Source organism: Dioscorea cayenensis, chromosome 5, assembly GCF_009730915.1.
Source record: "Dioscorea cayenensis subsp. rotundata cultivar TDr96_F1 chromosome 5, TDr96_F1_v2_PseudoChromosome.rev07_lg8_w22 25.fasta, whole genome shotgun sequence".
NCBI classification, from domain to species: Eukaryota; Viridiplantae; Streptophyta; class Magnoliopsida; order Dioscoreales; family Dioscoreaceae; genus Dioscorea; species Dioscorea cayenensis.
This window is the reverse complement of record NC_052475.1, coordinates 22950757-22963782: the sequence shown is the minus strand read 5'-3', so window position 1 is coordinate 22963782 and position 13026 is coordinate 22950757. Positions and strand designations below refer to the sequence as shown.

Here is a 13026-nt window from a genome sequence, read left to right as displayed (position 1 = left end):
AACAAAGTACAACAAGTGCAATGTTTATATGTTTCTTCTTCTTCTTCTTCTTCTTCTTCTTCTTTTAGCAAAGCAAAACTGCAGGCAAAGTCACAATCAAAGAAACACTTTAGCAAAAGACGCATCTTACAAGCCCCAATGAATACCTTTTCCTCCTTGAAGAATGAGAGAGACACATCCATGCATTGTTATGTGTGCTTCTTCATCTCCACTTCTTTATGAAGCTACTCTGCACCATTCTAGTTCACATCAAGCCACATTCATTCATCATTCATTAATACATTATACCAAAAAGAAAAAAAAAACAAATCACAAGAAATAGAAGAAGTATATCTGTTTTTTAACTTCTTTCTCCAGCTACTCCCTCCACTCCACTCAAGTATTAATCTCCACAGAGCATCAAAACTGCTTGTCAGTACACTGTACACCCATGAGTGAAAAGTTACATATTCACTGGTACAACAAGAAAAAGATAAAAAGTTACAACAAGCTTGTCCTTAAGGTTCATGTGGCACCATCACTGAAACTCCAAGACTTGATGCCTTTGATATCCTCTGAATGGGGTCACTTCTTCCAAGCAGATAAGACCAGTGATTAGTGTCTTCTGAGAGGGCCCTTGGACCCACAAAGCTTTAGTTTGATATTGTCCTTATAATAAGAAAGTCTGCTTCTGTTCTTCATGCTGGTTTCCTCCTGACAGTGGTTTACAGATGCTCACCATCTTCTTGTCCTCTTTCCCTTGCTTTTTCTTTTCATACTGCCAACTTGTTGCTTTTCTTCCGGAGATTTTCTGAAGCTCTGTATCATCACAAACTAATGTCTTTCATCTTTGGACAGTTCTGTGTTAGACTGTTATATATATATATATATATATTTGTTTATTTGTGTTTAATTATTACATTCAGTTATCTTGAAGTTAAGAATGGATCAAGAATAATGTGAAAAGATTTGAGTTTATGGAAGCTTATTCAAAAGTGAAAGTTTATTTTCCTTTTGATTGAGACAGTCACTTTTTTAGCCTGTGACTGTGAGGAACGTTATTTTTTAAGAATTTCTATCTTGATCAGTAAAAGTCTAAAATAATACTACTCTATTATAAACGCATGGTTTCCTCTTTTACAGAAGTTGTTTTACTCTTTTTATCTTTAAACGTGGATTAAATGATTTTACTTTATGCAGTATAATTTTGTATTGTTTATTATTTTTAATATTATCCTCTGTAAAGAACAAAGAACTTTGTTGTTTGTGTTCCTTATTAAACTCCGGTTAGATTATATACCTCACTGTTTATTAATCTAAATGCTTATTTATTTTTTTAAAATAGATGTACACATAAACAAATCATTCAATCTATTGATATCTAATATTTTTTCTAAAATGTTTATATCCTATAAAGGATGCCTGTATAAGGTGTTTATATTTTACTGAATAGATAAATTCAAATTTTAGCTTGCATAACATAGAGATATAGGTGTTGTTTAGCCAAAACAGTTTAAGTTTACTAATTCCTACATGTCATTTATTTTTGACTTGGTAGTTTCCATATTGTATATGTGAAACTCGGCCATTGTGTTTTTTTTCGTTCTTCAACTGAAATTTATTTTTTTTTGAATTAGCATGACTTGTTCCCAGAAAAAAAAGAAAAACATGACATATGGAAAACGGAGGAGGAAGCATTGTTTTCAACTTTGTGGATAGATTCAAATATTTAGTGTCCATTGCTTTCAATTCAGTCAAAATAATAGAAATGTACTGTTTTTAAATATTATTTTGTAACTATCCCTCTCAGTCTTCATGTACATAAATTCTCAATATTTAGTACATACCTTCAAAATTTTAATAAATAAAATAAAACCTAACTCTCTAATGACTTACAGAAAGTATAAATTTTATCTTTCATAATACACAGTTTTAGAAGTTAATTTTTAAATAAAAAATCTCAATTAATCACTGTATCTACATATCCAAAAAATAAGTGCTAACAAAGAGGAGAAATAAATTACTATTTTCCTTTTATATATATATATATATATATTATTAGGGCACGTTAGCTACTCGTACATCAACAACCTTCGAATGACCAAAATAATAATTCATATAAAAATAAAATAAATTAAATTAAAAAAAGGAAAAAAAATGCGCGCAATTACAAACAAACCTGCCAGTTCTCCTCGGCGATGAATTCACGCTTTAAAAGAACTCCTCGGCGCCCACTTCCAGAGCTACAACCCAAAAGAAAAGAAAAGAAAAGAAAAGAAGCAAAAGCAAGCAAAGCAAAAGCACGATCTCAGCTCCATCACCGATAGGAAAAGAGAAAGAGAACCTCTCCTCCTTCTCCTTCTCTCTTCTTCTCTCTCTCTCTCTTGCTCTATGTATATCTCTATCTCTCTCATATGATAGCTCCCAATGAGACACCAATCTCTTTTTTTTTAGCAGTAGGGCAGACAATGGCGAGAAAACAGAGACCAAAGGGGAAAACCGGACCTTTTGCTTTTGTTTTTAAGAGACATGCTAGGTTCGCTGAATTGGAAAACACACCCTCTGATTTCTAGGCCGAAGAAGTCATCTTTTTTCTTGGGATTTTGAAGGTTATTCATGGCGGAAGTGGGGGTTGGTGGTGGGGCGAAGGTCAGAGTTGTGAAATGCCCCAAATGTGAGAAGCTGCTCCCGGAGTTGGCGAATTTCACGGTTTATAAATGTGGTGGATGTAATGCTACTCTTCAAGGTTTGTTTTTTCTTTTTCTTTTTTATTTTTTTGCTTGAAAGCTTAGATTTTGGGTGTGGTTTGATGCTTGAGAACTTTTCGGAGTTTTAGTAGATAATAAGAATAGGAAAGATTTCATTTTTTTACTGTGTTTTTTTGCGTTGAATATGTGGCAGCTGGATTGAACTTCAGTTGCTTCTCATTTTCTAGTTTTTGGGTGGTTTCAACGGATTTAAGTTTGTTTATAGAGTAAATTTTGCTTCTTTTGTTTTTGTTTTTTCTTTGGATGTTTTGTGCTTAGATGCCTGACCAGATTCCCATCCATATCCCAATGTTTTCTCCTTTAGGTGCCATTTGTTGGCAGTTTTTGAAGTTTTGGAAGATTATAGATTTAAAAGGTTGTCTTGTCTTGTCCATTGATTTTTATTCTCCACTTGCTTGGACTTGTCACGGGTTTGGTGGAAGAGTTTTATTTAAAGTTTTCCTTAAATTTGTTATTATTTTTCTTTGGCTTAGATTTTAGTAGTTTGGTAATTTTCTCGTGAATGGGCTAAGAATGTGTTTTCTCTATCATTCTTGGTGGTGCGTCTTAAATGCAATACTTTGGTCTAATTTGATTTTCTTCCTTAAACTAAAAAAGGTTTAAAAAGAGATTTTTTTTTAATCACATTTGGCCTTGATATAATTTTAGTTCTGTTCATTTTCCCGAGAAGAATATGGTTCATTCCTCATGTTCTCATTTTATAGATTTGAAGATTTTTCTCCGTCTCTGCTTCTAGTCTGATGTTTATCTTTTATAATGCTTTTAGTTTTATATTAAATTTAGAAATGTATCATGCCCAAACATTTCTCTGTTTTACTTCTACGAACTTCATTTGAAATAGTTTTAGTTGGTTGGTGTTTGGTTTTTATTTACTGGATTGACAAGTACTGTTCTTGTAATGCAGCCAAAAAACCAGCTGCAGTAATGGGAGCTCCGTTAGGACAACCTGATGGAGAAAAGGCGAAAATGCCTGAAAATTTGAAGAGTTCTTCCAATAAGATGGTGGCCTCTGAGGTGATCTCCGATACTGATTTTGAGGTTAATAGTTCTGGTTGTTTGATGGAAAATGGGTCGAATGAAGTAGCAGAATCTAACACTAAAGGAAGTCAGACCAGGAAGGTTTTGAATGAACCTCAGAGTCCTGATAGAAGAATTGGAAATAAGGTGGTCTTGGATGGGGTTGACAGTAAAGTTGGTAGATATCGGCACCCTTCTAAAGCTCTCGTCAGAGACATAAGCCCGAATGCTGCTGAAATGCCCAAAACAAATGCTGGAGACGACTTGCGATTTAATGAACAAAATGAGTTCCCCAATGTGCAGCAAGAAGTCCCGCGAGCTCCTAAAGCCTGGAAGGGTGAGGAGAGGGGAAGTCTTCCATCTTACCGTGGAGCATTGAGGGTCTCCGCAGAAGGCATTGGTCTCGGTCCTTACCCTGATGAAGGTCCATCCAATTACCATATGAAACAGAATGCTGGTGGACTGAATAGAGTACAGAATCTGGACCAAGACCGAGCGGAGCTTCTGCAAAAGCTTGATGAACTGAGGGACCGGTTGAGACGATCTTGTGAGGTTACAGACACTAACAGAGACAGGACTCCGACACATAAAAGGGCAGTGTCTTCAAATCCTTATGGAAATCATGGTCAGAATGCTTGGTTCTCTGATGGCTCATCATCTCTGAATCGGGCTTCTTCTCGCCATGATCCTTTCCTTAATGAGCACATTGTGGATATGGCAAATGCTTATCCTGCAACGCAGAGCAGTTTTCCGGGATACAGAGAGCCATTTGGTTCTCAATCACTTAGAATGCCTGCTTTTCACCGCAATGTTCAGCATCCACAAGGATCATATAATGGTTACCCTTTTGGTCAGCTGGATCGGGATCCGGTTTTTTCTTATAATTATGATGGTATGTACCATCAGCCTGCATGTTCATGTCAGCATTGCAATAGACACTGCCCGGTACCAGCGCAAGCGCCACCGACCATTTTTGGCAGTCGAAGGGCTCCGTATATCGCACACAACAACGGATTTTATCCTGTAGAAGATCATTTGCATTTTGGTCAGCGAAGTTATAATCACAGGCTGGCAAGTGCTTCTCTTAATTCCCACGGGCCACTGAGAAACAAGAGGCCCGTATTTAATAAGGATGGTCGTTCCTGTCGGCCTGTAGCCGGTGCTGCTCCATTTGTTGTCTGCTGTAATTGTTCAAAAGTGCTTGAGCTACCATCAAGATTGTTGCTGGTTAAGAAGAAAAAGTTCAAGCTGCAATGTGGGTCATGCTCCCAGGTGATCTCAGTCGAACTTGATGGAAAAAAGCTCACTACATCAGTTGTCATTGAAGATAATGGTCCTACTGGTGGAATGAAAGAGAATTTGCCCTGCTGTGATAATCTTAATCAGTATCCTGGCATGCTGTACTCCGGAGATTATGATAGTCCTGGCTATGAAGTTGGATCCAGTGATGACAAGCTCGTTTTACCCTCCTTTCCAAACTCTAGCCCTGAAATGCTAGAGAAGGAATGTGGATTCAATTTAAGTGAGTCGGAGAAAATGCAAGGACTATCATCATCTTCCAGCACAACTGAGGATGTTGAGAGCTCAGATAGCTTGATTTGTCAGCAAGACATGCCCAGCTCCACTGAACTTCCTGTAGAAGTTGAATTGCCTGCGCATGTCCCTGGCTTACCACTCCGAGAGCATTTCGCACACCCGTTATCTAGCCATGTAATGAATGGACCTGGAAAGGGAAGCAGGAGCCGGCGCTCTGATCAGGAAAAGACTGTACCAGTACATGGTAATTTCAAGCAGAACTCTGTAAAAGATGTACCTGTGGCTGCTGAGATGGATTTGTCAGTTGATGACGGTCCAAATCCTGGTATTTCCCATGACACTTGGGAAGTTGGCAGATATGAAAATCAACCCAAAGCTGGCAAAGGTAGTGACTCATTTTTAGCTGGACTTATAAAGAAGAGCTTTAAAAAAGACTTCCGGTTTAATCAATCAGAGGAGAATAGCAAATCAAAGGTTTCAGTTAATGGCCATCCTATTTCTGATCGGCTAGTCAAAAAGGCTGAGAAGCAAGCTGGGTCAATCCAAACTGGAGACTATTGGTAAGCTTCTGGTTCATTCACAAGAATGCCATGCATTTTTGAAATGGCACAAAATACAATTAAGTTTTGTAATACTCATATTTTCTTCTGTTTCTGTGTAGGTATGACTACCGTGCTGGATTCTGGGGCGTTATCGGGCATCAATGCCTTGGCATAATTCCTGTAAGAACCTCAAGCTGAATGTGTAGAAATTTATTAAAAATTATATCACTAAGATTGATTGATGAAATATTTTCTTCATTCTTCTTGCAGCCTTTCATCGAGGAATTTAATTATCCTATGTCTAGATCTTGCTCTAGTGGGAATACTGGTGTTATTGTAAATGGGAGAGAGCTTCATCAAAAGGATTTGGATTTGCTCGTTGGAAGAGGCCTTCCACCCACTGAAGGTGGTTCTTATATTGTTGAAATCTCCGGTAAAGTATGGGATGAAGCCACCGGAGAAGAGCTTGATTGTCTTGGAAAGCTTGCCCCAACGTGAGTTGTTTTTTCCCTTTTCATTTGACTATTGAGATTTTCTTACTGAAGTATCAATGTTTATTCTGAAACATAGGTTAGTAGGAGTTTTTGCATTGAATTAGTGTCATATATGTTAGTTATACCCCAACTATGTCACAATGATATTCGATTGGAGTACTTAAACTGGATTTGCAGTTACAGTGAAGTTGACTCCAAAAATAAAAATTTAAAATTAATATGAGCCATTGTTCATGTTAACTTCTGCCAATCCTGATCTCATACAAAGCATACATGTTATTTTTGAATATTTCTTAATAGTTAATATTGAATGCTTTTTCTTAACAGTTGTTGATACCGATCTATAATTAATTAATGTTGAATTGTGTTTTGTTGAACAGAGTTGAGAGAGTAAAGCATGGATTTGGAATGCGAGTTCCAAGAGCCACTACATGATTTGTTCTAGTAATGACACATTAGAAGGCTTCTTAGTTGTGTGGTCAGAGAGGTTGCTCTGCTGGTCTTAACTATTTCAGTGTCTATTGGATATTTTGTAACTGATTCCATGTATGTGTTCATTTTGTGGAGAATGCTTTTGTTGTCAGGAATATATCAGATTTCATCTGGAAAAAATGTATCATTTTTCTATGAGATATTATTAAACTGAGCTCGACCTCGAATTAATTTTGATTCAAACTCGAAAGCTAAGACTTCGGACTAAATTGAGCTTAGTTCAACAGTTTAAAATATATAAACATTTTATAATATATATATATATATATATTTATAATATATAGCAATTGTGTTGTATAATTTTTAGTATTCATAGCAGTATGGAACTGTGATAAGTTGGAAATGCGAGAGAAATCCCAGACATGTCCGAAATTGTGAAATATATATATATATATATATATATATTTGATTAATAGGTGACAGGTGTATAAGTTATGTAGTTTATAGATTTTTTTAGAAAAATCTTTCAGCCTTACAGCCTGGAGAAATAAAATTAATGTTTTCCTCTTATGGAATCCACACATAAACCAGTAAATAATATTGGATTCAAATATTAAGTGCATGGACAATACAAAAACAGTATTATTGGGCAAAACGATTCAAACTCTTACCCTCTTTTTTTTTTTCACTCTTTATGTCATATTATTGGGTTCCAATGGCTGACTAAACGGAATAGTTAATTGTAACTATTAAATTTTATTTATTTTAATATATATTTATAGCATTTTTGACAGCACATTCTTTCCTTACCGAGCTCGGTTGCGGAATCCAAACTTCTCTCAGATTCAGTTTATTTATTTGAAATTTGAAAATTATTCGACCGTTGTTCGTCGTCTCTATAAAACAACTCTAATTCCTAAACCCTTGATCTTCAATCTCATTCTTTCTTCTCACCTGAGAACTCTCGATCAGCATCTCCAATGGCGGAAGTGGTGACAAAGAAAGGAAGGAGCCGGAAGCCATTGAAGGACATCTCGGCCAACGATGTCAACATCTCTGCAGGGAATCCCTCCTCAACAGCCCCATTCCCCAAAGGCGAGAAGGAGAACCGCGAAGGTCTCACTCTGAACTCTTCTCCAAAGAAGAAAACCAAGAAGGTCGCCTCTAAGCCCAAGGCCTCATCCCCTGCTGATGAGATCTCCTTGGAGGATGAGTTGCGAGAGATGGAGGAGAAGTTTGAGAAGCTGCAGATCGAGAAGAAGAAGACTGAGGAGCTCCTGAGAGAAAGGGAGGAGATGCTCAAGCAGAAGGATGAGGAGATTGAGAAAAGAGGCAAGGAGCAGGAGAAGCTCCAGAAGGAGCTCAAGAAACTACAAAAGCTGAAGGAGTTCAAGCCCACTGTGGTAACTTTAGAAATGGATCTTCTTTCCCTGTTATTTCTCCTTTTAAATTCTTGGATTGAATCTTTCTAAGGTTCTTTGAATGCTTGATGATGAGCAGAGCCTTCCTGTTATCAAGTCATTGAGGGAGAAGGAAGAAGAGAACAAGGACAAGAAGAAGAAAAAGAAGAAAAACAAGGATTTAGTTGAGAAGAAGAAGCCATGCGCGGCTTACATCTCTTGGTGCAGAGATCAATGGAATGAGGTCATTTAAAAAACAGAATTTCCAAATTGAAGCAATCTTGTGATTTTTCTTTCTTTTTGTGTGATAAGAAGTCTCTAAATTGGGGATTTCTTTCGTTATTTAGGTTAAGAAGGAGAGGCCAGAAGCTGATTTCAAAGAGGTCTCCAACTTGTTGGGAGCTAGATGGAAGAGTCTGAGTGCTGAGGAGAAGAAGCCTTATGAGGAGAAGTACCAGAAAGAGAAAGAAGAGTACTTGAAGATTGTTGGGCAAGAGAAGCGAGAGAATGAGGCAATGAAGCTCTTAGAAGAGGAGCAGGTTCAGAAGACAGCAATGGAGTTGCTTGAGCAGTATCTTCAATTCAAACAGGTCTGAAAACAATCGCCAATGATTTGAAATCTTTGAATTCTTTGTTCTCTTCTTTGTCTGACAATGAGCTTACCAATGGTTTTGATTTTCACGTTGGAAGGATGCTGAGAAAGAAGTGAAGAAATCCAGGTACATAGAGGCCCTGGCTTGTTACATGTATTTTTAAGTTATTGTGAAGATATTGATGTGTTTTTTTGTCAACTTTTTTAGGAAGGAGAAGGACCCTCTTAAGCCAAAGCAGCCAATGTCAGCTTTCTTCTTGTACTCAAATGACCGTCGCGCCAGTCTCATTGAGGAGAAAAAGAATGTGCTTGAGGTGATTTATTGATTACTTCTAGCGTTGCACTGTCCATATTGGTGTTTTATATAACTCTGCAATTTGATTCATTTGATTTGTTTGGTAATAGATTGCTAAGATAGCAGGAGAGGAATGGAAGAACATGACAGAAGATGAGAAGGCACCATATGAAGAGGTCTCATTGATTAACATTTACTTTTTATTTTTCAATTTTATATTTCTGAAAGCCATTATTTTCGACAAACTTACAAATTTCAATCTTATCTTTTGACAGAAAGCAAAGCAACAGAAAGAAGAGTATGCTCGGCAAATGGAGCTTTACAAACAGAGAAAGCTTGAGGTAATATCAATTACAAGTTTATGATTGCCATTATTTGTTGCCCATTGTTTGACTTGTAAATTGTATGAATGCAGGAAACTGTATGCCTAGAGAAAGAAGAGGAGGAACAGAAGAAAATTCTGAAACAAGAGGCACTTCAGTTGCTAAAGAAGAAGGAGAAGACAGAGAACATAATTAAGGTTTGTACTTGTTCTTCAATTCAAATACTCACTTCAGCATTAAACTTCTACCTAATCTTAAAACATATCGGTTGAGAATCAGAAAACTAAGGAAACTAAACAGAAGCAGAAGAAGAAACGGGAAGAGAAGAACACTGATCCAAACAAGCCAAAGAAGCCAGCCTCATCCTTTCTGCTTTTCAGGTTTAAAAACTTAGCATAAGAAACTTGCAAGTGAGCTGAATGCAATGTGTCTTAATTATTAATATGCCATTTCAGTAAAGAAGCAAGGAAATCTTTGCTAGAAGAGAAGCCAGGCATCAGTAACTCTACACTTAGTGCCATGATATCCGTGAAGTGGAAGGTCTGTCTATCATTCATATACCTGGTCAAATAAACATCTTCCATTCATGTTCCTTTATTGTAAACAACATTTTTTTAATTGCAGGAACTAAGTGAAGCTGACAGAAAGGTGTGGAATGAAAAAGCAGCAGAAGGCATGGAAGCATACAAAAGAGAAATGGAAGAGTACAACAAGTCAGTTGCCAATGGTAACAATGTAGTTCCTAACAGTTAGTCTGCAAGTGTGATTTGTTCAATTGGTTTTTGGTTGTTCAGACTGAGCATAGAGAGATATGCAGCATTTGTTTCTCTTTTTGATCTTCTAGATCACCTGTGGCTGATCTTCATGACTACTGTGATTTGTTGAATTAACATTTTGTAATTTGGTTTGGATCATTCATTAATCATGAATGTGATTTTTGGAATTAGCATTTTGTGATTTGGTTTGGTTGCACATCACATCATACCTGTCCCTCAGTTCATCAAGCTTTTTTTTTCCTGATTAGAAACTTGTTCTATTTTCTTCCCGTTCTTTCTTTTTTCTTCCTTGGCAATGTGCATTCTGAATCCCTTTTATCTTTGGCAAACCAAACTCCTGTATCTTTGACAAACTGAACTCCTATGCTCTGGCAAAATTAGCAATTCTTTTTATTTTTTTTGGACAAATGACATAAGCGCATTAGCAAATGTTTTTTTATTGGAATTTTAAAACTATATAAAATTCGTATATAATTAAGGAAATTTCCCAAAATTCAAGTGTTACGATTTTATCTGAGGAAACAATGGCAAAGTGACCGGTAACAGTCCAGATAAACCAATTTCTCAGGGGATTAAAATAATTTCTTTTTTTTTTTTCTTTTTTTTTAAGAAATGTACATCATTCTGTGCTCTTATTTTTGAAAATGATTAATTTTATTAGTGCCAATTGCGTCATATATGTATCATCAGGCATCACATATTGATGCCAAGAATTTATTTAAAATTTTTCAGTCTGTTTTCCCCTATTGACATTTGTTGTCTTTTTTCTTGCCGCCATCGCAATGCATCAATCAAACATTATTGGTTCCTTCCAGAGCATGTTATATGGGCCTTTTCATAGAATGGACTAGTCGCCAAACTTGTAATTAATCTTCTCATTTACATAATCATATAATCAACATTCTAAGGCTTTTTTTTTTTAATATTACTTTTTTTTAATTAATTACTAAAATAGGTATTTTTAGAATTATTTACCAAATTAGGTATTTTTATTTTTTTAATATTAAATTTTAAATTTTTTTAATAGTCGTGGGTTCCACTGGTTTTTTAATATTAAAATTCTATTTTTTAAAAAAATTGGCAGGTCCCACTAGTTTTTTAATATTAAAATTTATTTTTTAAAAACTGAGATGGGTCCTACTAGTTTTTTTAAAATTAAAAACAATTTTACACTAAAACACTTATTATTTCGTAAAATTTTTTACAACTAGTTTTATTCCCACTTCTACTTTCACTAATCCCTAATGAGATAAAAAAATTATGGGTAATATTCGATTAAAAAAATTTAAAAAGATAAAAATCGTTATTGTTAAAAATTTTTTTATACATAAAAAAATTAAAAATTATCTCCAATATTAGAATAATCAATAATCATAGAGTAGGTGAGTAGTATTATGCGGGTTACATTGTAATAAATTATCACTGATACCTACCCCATTCACAAGAGCTATTAGATCAAATTCATCATAACCATCAATTTATTATTAGGTGGAGGCCACAAATAATTCATCCCATTAATTTTAAACCAACCAAATTCACTCTTCATCTTCTTCTTCTCTCTCTCTCTCTCTCTCTCTCTCTCTCTCTCAATCTCTTCTCGCTAAACATCAACCATGGATGGCGATGACGGAGCTGTTCGAGTAGTAGTCTTGCCACCACCCTGGCATGGGTCACCTTATCCCCTTCGGCGAACTCGCCAAGAAGCTCGTCAGCCGCCACTCCATCTCCGTCACCTTCATCACCTTCTCCAAGTTTGCTTCCAAAGCTCAGAAGGCCTCTTCGATGCCCTCCCTCCAACCATCACCTCTATCCATCTCCCTCCCTGATTCTCCTCGCCGACATCCCTTCCGACGCGAGAATCGAGACTCGTCTCTCCATCGCCACCCTCCGCTCCCTCCCCGCCCTCCACTCCATCCTCCAAACCCTACAGCAAAACGCTCATGTTGTAGCCTTCATCGCCGACCTCTTCACCACGGATGCGTTTACTGTTTCCAAACAACTCGGCATACCTTCCTTCTTGTTCTTTCCTTCCAACTTGTTTACCCTTTCCCTGTTTCTTCACTTGCCTGAGTTGGACGCTTCAACGACGTGCGAGTTCCGGGACCTGCCGGAACCACTGCAGCTTCCTGGTTGCGTGCCGATGCCCGGTTCCGAGCTACTTCATCCCTATCCAAGACAGGTCCAACGACTGTTACAAGTGGATGGTACACCATGGCAGGCGTTTCCGAGATGCTGACGCAATTCTCGTCAATACCTTCAAAGACATCGAGCAAGAAACGGCCAAGATCATTAACAAAGAAGACATCAAGTGGCCACCGGTTTATTTAGTCGGTCCGCTGATCCAGTCCTTCTCACCCGACATCGAACTAGTCAACTGCTTATCTTGGCTCGACAAACAACCAAAAGAGTCCGTTCTGTACGTGTCGTTTGGTAGCGCTGGCAGACTGACATGCTCCCAGATGAAAGAGTTGGCCTGCGGGTTAGAGATGAGCGGGCAGAGATTCCTGTGGGTGGTCCGGACCCCGTCCGACATTGAATCCGACGCCAAATACTTCAATTCAATGAACATCGACGACCCTGTTGCGTTTTTGCCAGAAGGGTTCGTGGAGAGGACTAAGAATGTGGGTTTATTGGTGCCGTCGTGGGCGCCGCAGGTGCAGGTGTTAGCGCACGGAGCGACTGGTGGGTTCTTGTCCCACTGCGGGTGGAACTCAACGCTTGAGAGTGTGATGCATGGCGTACCCATGATAGCGTGGCCCTTGCATGCGGAGCAGAGAATGAATGCTGTGATGCTGACGGAAGTTGTGAAGGTGGCGTTGAGGCCGGTGGTGGCGGCGGATGGGATTTATAAGAGTGAGGAGATAGCGAAGGT

The 13026-nt window shown here is 37.5% G+C and overlaps 2 protein-coding genes and 1 pseudogene across 2 annotated transcripts; all 3 read left to right on the top strand.

Annotated features, from left to right (window-relative positions):
- The first annotated feature begins 2134 nt into the window (after positions 1-2134).
- LOC120261684 (protein ENHANCED DISEASE RESISTANCE 4-like) lies at positions 2135-7016 on the top strand. The gene is made up of 5 exons (XM_039269663.1): positions 2135-2725; positions 3652-5860; positions 5962-6022; positions 6113-6336; positions 6717-7016. The coding sequence occupies exons 1-5, from the start codon at positions 2596-2598 to the stop codon at positions 6769-6771; spliced, it is 2679 nt and encodes an 892-aa protein (XP_039125597.1). The 5' UTR covers positions 2135-2595; the 3' UTR covers positions 6772-7016.
- Positions 7017-7714: 698 nt separating this feature from the next.
- Positions 7715-10324, top strand: LOC120260662 (high mobility group B protein 13). Its single transcript, XM_039268198.1, has 11 exons — positions 7715-8171; positions 8269-8412; positions 8516-8758; positions 8859-8887; positions 8969-9074; positions 9166-9231; positions 9331-9396; positions 9471-9575; positions 9658-9758; positions 9834-9918; positions 10003-10324. The coding sequence occupies exons 1-11, from the start codon at positions 7749-7751 to the stop codon at positions 10129-10131; spliced, it is 1497 nt and encodes a 498-aa protein (XP_039124132.1). The 5' UTR covers positions 7715-7748; the 3' UTR covers positions 10132-10324.
- A 1224-nt stretch (positions 10325-11548) lies between these two features.
- LOC120260124 overlaps positions 11549-13026 on the top strand; it is a 2487-nt pseudogene continuing 1009 nt past the window's right edge.

Excerpts from the sequence above, each read along its gene's own strand:
- LOC120261684 (XM_039269663.1), top strand. The coding sequence starts at position 2,596 with ATGGCGGAAGTGGGGGTTGGTGGTGGGGCGAAGGTCAGAGTTGTGAAA. Across the intron at positions 2,726-3,651 it reads ATGTAATGCTACTCTTCAAG|CCAAAAAACCAGCTGCAGTA; the intron begins GTTTGTTTTTTC and ends CTTGTAATGCAG. Across the intron at positions 6,337-6,716 it reads CTTGGAAAGCTTGCCCCAAC|AGTTGAGAGAGTAAAGCATG; the intron begins GTGAGTTGTTTT and ends TTTGTTGAACAG.
- LOC120260662 (XM_039268198.1), top strand. The coding sequence starts at position 7,749 with ATGGCGGAAGTGGTGACAAAGAAAGGAAGGAGCCGGAAGCCATTGAAG. Across the intron at positions 8,413-8,515 it reads GCAGAGATCAATGGAATGAG|GTTAAGAAGGAGAGGCCAGA; the intron begins GTCATTTAAAAA and ends TTCGTTATTTAG. Across the intron at positions 9,232-9,330 it reads AGAAGGCACCATATGAAGAG|AAAGCAAAGCAACAGAAAGA; the intron begins GTCTCATTGATT and ends ATCTTTTGACAG.